The 13,138-nt window shown below is 36.4% G+C and overlaps 1 protein-coding gene across 2 annotated transcripts; it reads right to left on the reverse strand.

Moving 5' to 3' along the window:
* Window positions 1–4,839: 4,839 nt before the first annotated feature.
* Window positions 4,840–12,778, reverse strand: NR4A2 (nuclear receptor subfamily 4 group A member 2). Of its 2 annotated transcripts, none has more exons than XM_053471427.1 (8): window positions 12,656–12,778; window positions 10,946–11,072; window positions 9,638–10,322; window positions 8,793–8,922; window positions 7,605–7,768; window positions 6,558–6,760; window positions 6,237–6,415; window positions 4,840–6,132 (listed from the first exon to the last, which is right to left on the reverse strand). In XM_053471427.1, exons 3-8 carry the CDS (start codon window positions 10,307–10,309, stop codon window positions 5,876–5,878), a joined length of 1,605 nt encoding a protein of 534 aa, XP_053327402.1. In that variant the 5' UTR covers window positions 10,310–10,322; window positions 10,946–11,072; window positions 12,656–12,778; the 3' UTR covers window positions 4,840–5,875. The 2 variants fall into 2 exon arrangements, with proteins under 2 accessions (XP_053327402.1, XP_053327401.1); XM_053471426.1 differs by having other exon boundaries at window positions 9,638–10,500.
* Between the last annotated feature and the right edge of the window lie 360 nt (window positions 12,779–13,138).

Raw genomic sequence — 13,138 nt, forward strand, 5'->3', positions numbered from 1 at the left:
GCAAAATGGTTTTCATTGTGTGGCATGGAAATAGCTCACACTGGCGACTGTCAAAACTGCAACAACAGTAGGTTGAGTTAAGCATAAATAGAAGTCGTCCAAGGGTTGCTTGGGCATTCGATATACAATTTGCCTGTAGCCTGTAGTGTTTTTAATGCATAAAAAAAATATTGCAAAAAAAATCAAATAATTTATACATTGAATCTATGATTAAATCTATGGCAATCCACTCCAATGATGGCCTTAAACTTATGCTTCTCGTGTAAAACATAGCCATGCATGACTTTGGCTTAATGTCAGTTTGATCATCTGGTGGTGGCTAGTCTTTCCATTGGGTGTCTAGTGAAACATGTGGCCACAATGCAAAGTTTGCTGAATTTAAGATGAAGATATGGATCATCAAAGATCCTCTTCTAATAGGAACTAGTTAACAATATTACTATTGGTTAAAATGCTGCAGAAAGCACCCAGTAGGGCCTGGTCATGTCAGATACAATTGGCTTATTGAGGGTGGTTGGGGGCACCCAGTTTGCATAGTGTACCAGAAAGCTTTGACCCTCAGCTGTTAGGGTGCCAAATCCCTGTTCAGGATTGCCATATGGAGTAATGTATTAAGACATTAATACTCAGCCTGGTGATGTTCTTTAAATGGTTTCTAGGTAGTCCCGTTTGTTCTACATCTGTTGTACATGTATATTGCTGGACCATTTGAAAGTTACCAACTCTACCCTGGAGATATGGGTGTATGGGCCAGCAAGCCTAAATTGGCTGGGTGAAGCCTGGGACATGAAACCTGTCCGGTGGTGGCTCTAACTCCACTTTCCTTATGTTTCCATAGGCTGTGGGCAAGTCCAGCTCTGCTCATCAAGCCATGTCTGCGGTCTGACTAAGCCCTAGCTCAATTCATGCCACACTAGCAGCTGGTATTTGCATCGCATATAAACACCACATTAACACTGGTTGAGAAATAAGAATTGCTTCTATGGTTTAAATATGGTCACATCAGAACCCTATTGCTAACATCTGCAGTAAATAACTCTTAATGTGCCCTGTGCCACCTTCTCTGCAGACAACACAATAATGGCCTTGGCTACATAGGTTTTCACTGACAAATAGTGGGTTAATAATTAAATATTATGTAACTGAATGCAATTATTAAGATCATGCACCCTTATATTATACTGAAGATGTGCACTGTAGAATAAACACTACTTCTGCAAATGGTGTAGTGGTATAGAGACTTAACAATAAACTGGTCAAAGGCAGTCCTGCAGTATGTACTGCATAGTGTGAAGGTTCAGCGCTTTCTGGCACTGATGAGGTTAAAGCCAATGACCTTGACAGTTTTCATGCAGCCAATGGGGCCAGAGCAGTCTTCCAGCCAATCAAGAAGTAAATCACTGCTCTTTAGCAGCATATGCCCCTCAGTAAACTCATCTTACTGCCTTATCAGTAGATCCTACCCGGTGAGTGCCATCAAACTAGTGTGCAGCACACTACAATATCATCTCCCTTCAGCATAAAAGGGGTTAATGGTGTGTAAACATGGCAGCATTTCACGCCAGACCTTCAATGATAATTTGTATTTTTTGCAGTAGATATATTATATTTATGTTCAGACCCAATGCCGTTAGAGCTCTGGATTTTAAATATCAGGCTTAATGGCAGAGAGCCCTATACATTCAGTTTAAATCCCTGATGCACTTGTACAGACTAATGTTCTCTGGTTATGCTGTACTTTGCATACACATGGAGTCCTGTAATAATATACACATCCATACATAACTTCCATACTCTTGCATTTCATATGACATTCTATAGAAGCAAATGGGACACATAGTGGTTAAAATTGTGTATATAGGCTTTTTGGGTATTCCAATATTAAGGATGCAATCATATAATGTAGACTCGGTGCTTTATCTCACTTCAAAAAAGAGAGCTTAAAAAATCACCTATTGTGGTAGTGGGCATATAACATCCTTAGTGTATGTTTCTTACCATTACAATAGTAAATGTAGGTGATCTGCTTCATTAGACCATTTATATGTAAGCTTTTTCCCTACAACCTCCAGTATCATCAGCCACATAATGGGTGGATTGGAGTGATGGGAGTCGTAGCTCTGTCCTCAAGTGCTGAAGTGAATACCTGGTGTATATATCAATACATTACAAAGGTATCACTAATGCACATAGTCATGTTACTGATGTAGAAATTTGTTAATACCCACAGATAAATGTGTTGTCCACATAAAATTCACTAAGTGCACGCTATCTATTTGTTTCATATAGGACCTTTAATTGACCAGGATGCATACTGCATTATTGGGCAGGAACAATTAACTCCTTGAAGATCCAAATGGGGGGACAAAGCCTTGGTCCTCAAAGGGTAAAAATGATTAACCCCAAATTTCCAAGCATCTCATACTGTGTGAAATAAACTAAATAATCTTAATGGTCATGACATGTGCACGTATTTGAACGTCCTTTTCAGCCATGTCTAACCCTTATCAAGGAATAATCGTTTTGTTAAAACCACATAAAAGCAAAATATTATTCGGTAGGTTTTAATTTTCTATTTAATTATTTTCAGGGTTCCATTCACACATGGACACAGATCATTAAGCTTTGATTTCTGGAAAGAGCGGGGGCTTTAAACCCAAAACTGGATTAGCAGGTGCTGTACTTTCACTCGGCACTGAACTGGTTAAGCTTTCTCTAATTAGCTATACTTTAAATAAGTGAAAATTCCAGTTGACATCTATAAAACAAGAACCATTAAAATGAATTTTAAAATTCGATGGAATTTAAAACTAACCCCTTGATTACGGAGTTAAGATTAAGATAATTTTGTAAAATTAAAACTTCTTAAAATTATTTGTTACAGTAGGGTTTTGGGGTTCTGTTTTTTACAGGGATGACAGGTCTCAAATTAAACCAAAAAATACCAATAATAATAATAATATAAAATATACGCAATATTTGATTAAAAAATGACAAGAACATCTTTAAACGTATACGAGACTTAATCTATTCAGTAGTATTTCAATGCTACAAAACTAAACTATTTTTTTAAAATATACAATTACTCTTTGTTTCTGTGCTACGTACATTGAATCTATTCTACATATTAAACTTACTAAAATAAATAGAAACTTCAAAGAAAATTGTGCAGACTTTAAAAAAATGCCGAGATAGATCTGTTATTTATACATCAGATTATACACCATATTTTTAGCTTTCCATTTTCGATTTTTTTTTAAAAAAAATAGCATCAGGTTTCACAGCTGGGAGGTCAATGGCTCCTCTTTTTTTTAAAAAAAAAAAAGTTCTTCAAATTCAAATTTTCCAGAAATATTATCAAATATAAAGTCCATTGATTCCGCAAACTCTCAATGCAAAGATAGACAAAAGCACTTTCATTTCCGATGTAATGATGAATTCTATGTTATAAACCGATTTTCAAAAGGGATTAGCTGCTAAATTGGACTCTTAAATTGTGGTGCGTGGCTTTAAAGCGGTGCGGGTAAATATTTGTTTTAAATCACAGTTATTGATCCCTTATTCTAAATAAAGTGAGATCAGTGTTTGATGGAGAATGAGAAAATGATGTGAATGAATAAGAAGAAATAGAGCAGGGAAAAATGTATTATTTAATACTTCTCACAGCTTGTTAATATGTATATATATATATATATATATATATATATATATATATATATATATATATATACTCGAAAAACAGAAGATTTCTAATAACGATCTTGTAAACGGTGCATTAAGATTCCTTATAGGAAAAAGCAATTACTCCTAAGAATTGCAACAGGAAAAAAACAGGTAAGGTCATAAAACTGAAATAAATTGGTTACCAGTCCAAATCCTTAAGTACTTTTTATTTTTTTAGTTTTTTTATATATTTTTTGTAGAATAAGAACGTTCAAAATAATGAAATTTGTTTCCTATTCTTTTCCACCTTTTTCTCCCATTTTCTCTTAGGGCAACAATGTTAATTTAAAATCCAATTTTCAGCAATGGTGCTTAGATCTTGCAGGTACAGGATATTGGATCTGATATATACTAAGAAGGTGGTTTGGAGTTAGACTGAATTATTTTCTATAAGAAGGGTTGCTTCATACCAAGCAGTTTAAGGAAATATTTTTCCTTAAAAAGGAAAATGCATATATATTATAATAGAATTGGTGATAAATGCCCAATGCACATCACTTTACAAATCTTGATTTTATTAATGTCACCTTTGTCTGAAGGATGCTTTTAAATGTCTGTTTTGCTCTCATAAATGACCGAAAACGTATTTTTCTTAACATTTTCTTTACCTGTTAAATGTGTTATGTCTTAAGATACTTCGTATTTCTGGGTATATTTTTCACAACTTTTAAAATCATAAATACAGTATTATCTCCTAACAGTACATAATAAATTATTTCTTTTTTGTGTTGAGTTTTATCATTTTGAAAATCCCCCCCCAAGAAAAATTGTGTACAATAAAATTCCCTCAATTTAATTAAAATACGTTATTCTAATTTCAAATATCTTATATCATATGATATTAATCTCCAAATATTCCATTGATCATATAATATTCCTTTGATGTGACCGCTACTAGCTTCACGAAGTTAAAATTAACCCACAAATAAAATAATTAAAAGTCGCATTTTTTCGTGTTTTAAACACATTATCTTTGATCCTCCATAAAATATATAATCTATCCACTTGGGTATATAGTATAAGCCTGAAGCATGTTCTTTAAATAAATTCTGCAAGAGATGTATTAACTCTTGGTTGGTATGATGCTGAAACATACAAAAACCACTTACTAAAATAAGATTATGGCAATGTTTCAAATTTTACTTAAACATGAAATAATATATTAGTTGACAATCTTTTTGTAAAATTTGGGGAAAATAATTCAAAGTGCTCGGTAATTTCCAGTGATGTATGCATTAACTGGAAACTGATAAAAGCTTTTGCATGCAAGTTTAACTTAGCCATAGACAACAAAATAATTAAGATATAAACCTTTTATATCAACATCAACAGTACATACAACACTTACAAACAAGGAATGTTGGACGGTGTTACAAACACAATGTGTCCTCTGTCGTGATTATTAATTAATAATACATATTCCCACTTATGGTACAGTTGAGAAACAAAATTAAATTTCGTATAACTACCAATCTTTATAAAATCTAACAGACTACATAGTGTCTGAATACTATTTATATAATATAGACATTACTGAAATAGCAATTGCCTATAACTTTTCCCGATCTAGCACTGTATAAACATGCTTCTTTTTTAAGCTTTATCATTTTTTGTGATTTTTAATTATTTTTTCTATTTTTTTTTTTTGCAAACACAGCTTGTAGAATCGGTTTGATATTTATTCATAAATAGGCACAAAATAATTAAAAATAGCTAAACTGTATCTTATACATGTACAAGCCGTTATCCTTCTTCATGCCACCCACTGAACATTTATTATTATTATTTTTTATTATTTTTTCACAATATATTACAGCTTTCCTTTACAACAGAAAACTTTAGTCTCTGGCAGGGTAATGTTGGTGGGTCACCATAATACTCTAGGAATTTGGGTCGTTCTTAGCTGAGCAAATATACTTTTTATTATTAAGACGTTGTCTCTTGTAGTATATAAGGAATTTTGGCAAAACCTTAAAAGTTGATAGCAGTGTGTTTGTTGATTTCAATCTTGGTATCCAAGAAGTGGCCAAGGATGCCAGTCCTCCCTTCTGCCCTTGGCAAAGACGGCATGGGTTTCTCCTGGCAAACTGCAGCTTTTCATAAGCAGAGTCCTCAAACTGGGTAAAGTTTCTTAAGGGTTTACTGAAATGTCTTAGAAGGGTAAAGTGTCCAGGAAGAGTTTGTCAATAATGGCTGGAGGGGGCACCAGATCTTCTAGTTTGAGATAGAAAATGCGTTGTAGACCCTGTGTGCAAAGGGTGCGGAGTTCAGGAAGCTTCCCAAGGAGCTTGGAAAGGTAATTGGGGCGATTTAACCCCCCATTATTAAAAGTCACGTGATCTTTCAGGCAGTTGACAATCTTGTTCTGAAGTTCCTCTACTCTTTTTGGTTCTTTAAGGCCATGTCTCTCTACAGAAGAAAAAAAGGAATATTATTAAAGTCTCCCACTCGCGTTTTTTTTTTCCCACGCAGAAAAATGCACTGTTCTAAATTGAGTTTTAGAAAATACTAACCTGTAACCATAGCCAGTGCAGCAATACAGGAAAATGCAGATATGTCAATGCTCATACTTTGCAGATTAGAGGAAAATTCCACAATGGAATCTATCCACTCCCCAAACCCACGGACACACTGCAGCCTGTGTAAGACCACACCATTGCAGAAAATCAGCTTGCCCTCTGATGGGTTAGACCTGCAATTAATTAGAAGACAAATCCCCCCCAAAAAGAATTAGTATGAGAATAATAAACATCCCAATTACCAATAAAATAAGAATCAATTGACCTTTGAAAAAGGTTCGCAATATGACAATCAAAATGTAATTTAATAATTACCTGTATGCTAATCGTAATACAAAGAGTTCCAAGAAAGCTGATTCGAAGAGAAGATCTTGATCCTGTTTGTGGAGCTCAGAAAACCCTGGGATCTTATCTGCCCAACCTCTAATGATCTCCATAGATCCAGTGAGGAGATCATAGAATTGCTGTATATGTTGTGTGTCATCTCCAGTCATCTGAAATTCTGGGTTAGCCTGAAACTAATAAAATATATTCAAATTTAATATACTACAAAGATTGTTATTAAATACTAAAATTAATTCTGAATAAAATAAGTAACAAAGAATGGTAATAATACAATTTAAAAAATACTCAATGAGATGAACATTTAACCCATGAAATTACAATCCTCCTTTATCATAGGAGATATTTGCTATTAAAATAATTAAAACGGCTTAGTTGTAATTAATTTTTATAGATAAAATAAGTTTGCTTTGAATATATATTTATATTTTCCCTAATTGTGTTTTAATACAGAAAATAATATATTCCTAATATTAAAATATATTTTTATTATTATTTGAAGTTTAAGGTGAAAAGCAGTATATTTTACTTTTTTGGCTAATAATTTGTGATCTTCTGAAAATGGTGTCAATTTACCATCCTCCCTTATAATAGAAGAGCTTTGTTATTAATACTGATTTTGATCACAGAGGTGGAATTTCTGTTGTAATTAATTTAATGATGGTTGTTTTACAAATAAAATGCTTCGAAAATAGACATTTCCCTAATGGCAGTTCAATACAGAAAATATTTTTTAATAGAAAATATTTTTATTATTATTAAAAAAGAGTTGAAAGGTTTAGGGTGGAAATCTGTAAATGTTTGCAAGTACTCAGTGTGCATACATGATTGCATGATGTGTGTGATAATCTGTGATCTTCGGAATTAGGTGTCAAAGGGAATTAGCTTCAGGAGCACTGGCATAAAAGCATTTGCATCTGGGGATGCAGCGGGGAAATGGGTCATTTAAATGCCCCTGATGGGGTCTCCAGTGCTGGCTGAGGGTAGCAGAGATCCACCCCATACAGGACACCCACTTACCCTGGAATAGTCCAAGCTGCTCACTGCAGGATTGGAGTCGACGTGGGCTCTCACCAGGGCACTGATCAGGCTCACCGGGGGGCTGGGGGGTGATGGCTCCTGGGGGCTCTTGGGTTTGGATGGCAAGCGACCCCTCCGTCCCTTTAAACTGTCTGTACGAACCACTGCAGGACACAGAAAAAAACGAGATGTTCACATTGAGCACCCACTCAAATTCCTGCCACGCATTGTTTTCTCACTCATTACAAAGACACCCTTGACTCCTTTGTGCTGCTGCTTGTAACACACACAAAGCACATCACATTCTGCCAGACATTAAATTCCCTGGCCCTGGCATGTGCCCAGTGTGGGGGGCACCTATTAGTCTATGTGCTTCAAATTTACTGCAAATCAGGGACAACAAATGCAACCACTTTCCTAAAGCAAAGAAATCACTCATAAAAAAACAATTTCTTAATTGAGACCCTTAAAACGGTACCCTGTTAGCTACAGAAAGAAAACGGAGAAAAATTGGTAAAAAAAAATATATATATATATTTATTTTTTTTTATATAGTAATCCTATATATATCCTAGGATTACGATTACTATAGTGTAATAGATCGCAAGCTCTGGAGGCTATATAGGACTCTTCATCAGGCGTGTTGTACAGAACAGTCGTGAAAGCTTGCAATTAATTATATTACAGCATCTTTGCCAAATGTGCTCCTTAACTGACTACTTATTCTTAATTAAATACATGCTATTGACCTGTTCTGTAGTCTCAAAAGCTTGCAATCTATTAAACCCTTTCTACCAAAAGGGTTCAATTAAATGCATGGTATGCACCTGTTCTGTAGTCTCAAAAGCTTGCAATCTATTATATTAAACAATCAGATTTCCTCCTTAAATAAGACTGCTCTTTTTTTAATAAAAATACCTTTTATTTTATTTTTTTGCAGTAGGATCACTGATACACCTATGTCTACATACATTTATATATAGGCTTTTCTAATATGTGCCCCTATACATTTGCTTAATATAATATTGCAGAATAACTATTGCATCTACACAAATAGAACCAGGGAAGTGTGTAATATTAACACAAGCGGAGTCTATCGCTGTATTTACAAAACAAATGGGACATCAAGCACAAACTTATAAATTTATACATCGTAAAGAATATATAAGGAATGATTTTGATCTATACCTTCCTTGACCATGCCGACTGCTAGGCACTTCTGAAAGCGACAATACTGACATCTGTTCCTGCGTCGTTTGTCAACCGGACAGTTTTTATTCGCTAAACAAACATATTTGGCATTTTTCTGGACTGTGCGCTGAAGGAGACAGAAGGAAAAAAATAAAGAAATGGGTAAGGAAAAGGAGATGGAATCCGACTTTGATTTGTTAATTCTCATTAAAGCCAGAATTCCAAGTGATGAGAATGAGGTGTCTTGCGATGCCTTTGCTATTGTGTGGGGCATTTAAACAGGAGGAAATTGATAGCATTAACATTTGAGCTATTCTTGCAAGCTCCTAGCTGTGTTTTGTATGCCAAGAGAAGGAGTAGACGTTCAGTAAATAGAAATCCGTGGGCATTCATATTATTTCCATCCCTTGGAGACTTCTCTATTTCAAATGATAAGATTATTCAATCAGGATAGTGAAATAAAGAGATCACTTAATTTTACCATAGGGAATTCTGTTCCAGTTGGTTAGCTCAGACACTTTTCTCTGTCCTATCCAATTTAAATCTGATGGGAAGGCTTCTTAGAGGCACATACACATACTAATGTTCTACCAAACATGAGTTTATAGCTAGGGTATGTAAAAAAAAAAAAAGCCCCCAAGTTGACTGCTAGAAGGACTAGAATTCCATCGGAACTACAATTTGTTAGGACCTAATTCCAGAAATGTGTTTGAGAACAAGTAGAACACATTAGATTAATTCAGGAAGCTTCAATTCAAGTTGTGTGACCTCCTAGATTTTTTGTAGGATGGATATTACATATGTGACAAGTATTAAATATATTTTAAAATGCTCATACTAACCTTGAAAAACCCTTTGCACCCTTCACACGTACGAACTCCATAGTGTTGGCAAGCAGCATTGTCCCCACATACAGCACAGAGACCCTCGTTTGATGGGGATCCTCTGGATGGTGGAGAAGGGACCTGGCTGTCTATCAATTGAGATGCATGGCCAAGCTGGAGTCCAGGAAAACCCATAGATGCTTGTTTTCTTATAGGGTTAGGGACTGCAAAAGTCTGTCCGTCTACCACATGGTGAGCTCCTGACTGCTCGGGGTTCATGGAAACATGGTGGCCATCAAACCTCATTTGACAACTAGACACTGGAGTTCCAGGCGGAGATTGTTTGAAAGAGAACAGGGAAAGTCTGGAAACAGGACCTTTCCTCTGATCAATCATGTGGGTGGTGGCAACATAATTTTGATGGAAGCTGTGAAGTGTGCCAGGGTCATCCCACATTGAACTGTGCTGGACAGGGAAACCCGGAGTGCTGGAGGTTGGAGGTGAAGAGGGTTTGTAGTAGACAGAGCCTGAGTGTGGCATCATCTCCTCGCTTTGGGGTGGCAAGTGGCTGTGTTGCTGGTAGCTGTGCATTTGAATATCTTCAACTTTTATAGAAGACTGCTGGCCAGAGATGGGCATTTGATACAAGCAAGGAGGCTTGACTTCGTAGCTGGTACTGTAGTTGTCCATAAAGGTACTAAAACTGGGGAGAGAAGTGGTGGCAGTGATTTCAGTGTTGGTGAGGTCCATGCTAAACTTCACAAACTCTGGAGTTAAGAAATCGGAGCTGTATTCTCCAGATGAGTGGTAACTGTAGTTCTGGGAAGCTGGGCTGGCTCCTTGAGGCGATGACCCATATTGAGCCTGAACACAGGGCATGGCTGCAAATGAAACAATTTAATATATACCCATCCTGATACACTTTCTTTCTGCTCTAGGTCCCTTCATGGACCATTGTTTCATTTATTACACAAAAATATCTATTAATTTTAACCCTTAGAGTGCTGGAAGCATGCAAAAAAAAACCTTACAATGCACCGAACCAGACACTCCTGAGGTCTAAGACAAAATCAAAACTGTGAAGCCAAGCCTTCTGGAAGGTATTGGGAATAACTGGGACAACAAAGTAGCCAGGACATGCTCTTACAGATACTCCCCAATTCTATCAGCTAAGTGTTTCTAGAAATATAGGATTTCTATGGGGGGGGGGTCTTTTTCCGTAATATTAATATAGCAAAGTTAACCCCTTCATCCGGTTATTGCAATACCCCCCACGCAAACTAAAATAGGGTCATATATAAAAGAATATATTGGGCAAAAACAAACCTTCAGCCGAGGTCAGCTCCTTGTCGATGGAATTGAAAGAGGACAGTGTTGTAATTATCGTTAAGACAAACTTTCCAAGATGAAATCAAAAACGTTCTGTTTAGAACCCAGGTTCCGGCAAAGGTTTCTGAAACACAGAATGTAAGTATGTAAGAAGAAACACACACATATATTATATATATATATATTAACATCACGAGATCCACTATATATTTTAAATGAGCTTTAAGTCTAATCACAAGTGGTGCTTTTAAATGCAACATACACCTAAATCAATACAGAACTGGAAAGTAGAAGAGTGCAGAAGAAAGGTTCTTATGGAATTGTTTAAGTAGCACCAGTTCTAACAAGTGTGTACACTTCACCACTGTAAATCACTAATATCCACTAATCTGGTGAGTCACTAATCTGTACATAAAGGCTGTTCAAGTTATTTGAGAGTAACCATTTGATCAATTAGCCCATAACCAAACACACTTTCCTGTTTAAGCAATCTATAACCATAGAGTATTAGGCTTCCTTAAGGAGGCCTGAGAAATGTAATAATTATAATAGTGTTTTATTTTTCAACAAGGTTTTAGATGTGCCATATTCGTGTATTTAAGATACAATTTGGGGCAAAATATGTTTTGTTCATTTAAGCATTGAGTCACCATTTTTCCAGCATAAACATATAATATATGATAAAGTAATATAATGTATATATATATATATATATATATAATATAACAAAGATAATATAACTATATTAAATGAAAATGCTAATGGCGTGTATGTTTTAATTCGAAGGGCTTTGAATTCCTTAGTAAAGGAAACTTGCTGAACAAGTCATACATTGTATCAAGATATGTCGTTTAGTAACTTGTGTGACTGGGCTGACATTAGAGCTGAAATCGCAAACCCCTGTGTACAGAATGAACTGAAAAGCTCCAGCAATACAGCTTATTAGCGCAGGACATAATATCAAGGCATCCAGATCACTTCAATATTAATTGGTTTGCATCACCCTTTCAGCTGATGGTCCCTGTACAGTAACTAGGAGACGGTGATATCACCTCCCCCAGAGCCAGCAGGGTAACAAGTATCCTCCAGCAAAGCACGCAGTATATGGGCATTCAGGAACTTGCCCCAGCTGGGGTATCATCATCCAGTGAACCTCCTTGCCATATACACTTTGTGGGGTAACCCTACAGAGGGGTATTCACAACACAGACAGGAGATGTCTAGCTAGCAACGTGATAGATTCCTTAAGGAACTGACACAGAGCTAAGCGATCTGTAATTACATGTGATAGGTATCCAGCAACTTGTCCCCAGCAGAGAAAAAGGGGCTAAATAATAATAATCAGTACCATCATCACCATGCTCAGGCCACCTGTCTTTTAATTGCTACAGTCATCTTTTCTCTCTCACTCTATATGTTATCTGTATATATATATATATATATATATATATATATATATATATATATATATATATATATTTAAATGAATGAAAGTATTCCTTAATGATCCTGTTTCAGGCAACATCTGGAAGACACTCTCGTATTGCATGACACTCTTTTGAGAACACTCTCTTTATAGTGCACAAAATAAAATAAAAGACACATAAAGCACATTAGTAACATCTGTTTCATATGTGACAAGTCTCCCTTTCCTCCAGAATGAATAGATACTTTATACATATATATATAAAATAAAAGGGCACTTACTTGCAGCGCTGTGGGGGCAGCTCCTCTAGGCATGCAGCTGTGTGCACATCCCTGTGGCTGGGGCAGGAGCAGCGCTAGTAGTGAGCGGTGATCAGCGCTCTGAGCCCTTCCCTCCAATGTGCCTTTGTTTATGTGGGCTCGGTATACCAGCGCTAACATACACTACAAGCAGCCAGCGTCAGCCTACGTCAGCAACGACATCCGCCAATGACAGGCTCCCCAGCCTCTCTCGGGCAGTGCAGTTGAATGTTTCTGGCTTTGGTAAATTTCCGATGAAACGTCACGGTGGGAGAGTGTGAGAGAGATCTGGGTTTAAGGTGGGAGCAAGAGCCGGGTTCTCACTTTCTGTAACAGGCTTTCCAACAGTGGGCAACCCCTTGGAAAGTGTGTGTGTGACAGTGTGCGTGTAGACTTTCAGCTGACAGGACACGCGTGGACTGACACGCATGCCACACAATCACAGCGTGTGTGTTTACTACATCA

Source organism: Spea bombifrons, chromosome 7 (genome assembly GCF_027358695.1).
Source record: "Spea bombifrons isolate aSpeBom1 chromosome 7, aSpeBom1.2.pri, whole genome shotgun sequence".
Classification (NCBI taxonomy): Eukaryota; Metazoa; Chordata; class Amphibia; order Anura; family Pelobatidae; genus Spea; species Spea bombifrons.

Coding starts and splice junctions, on each gene's coding strand:
- NR4A2 (XM_053471426.1), bottom strand. CDS start 10,498: ATGCCCTGTGTTCAGGCTCAATATGGGTCATCGCCTCAAGGAGCCAGC. Junction 8,923..9,637: donor GGTGCAAAGGGTTTTTCAAG/GTTAGTATGAGC, acceptor TGTCTCCTTCAG/CGCACAGTCCAGAAAAATGC. Junction 6,133..6,236: donor TGCACTGGCTATGGTTACAG/GTTAGTATTTTC, acceptor TTTCTTCTGTAG/AGAGACATGGCCTTAAAGAA.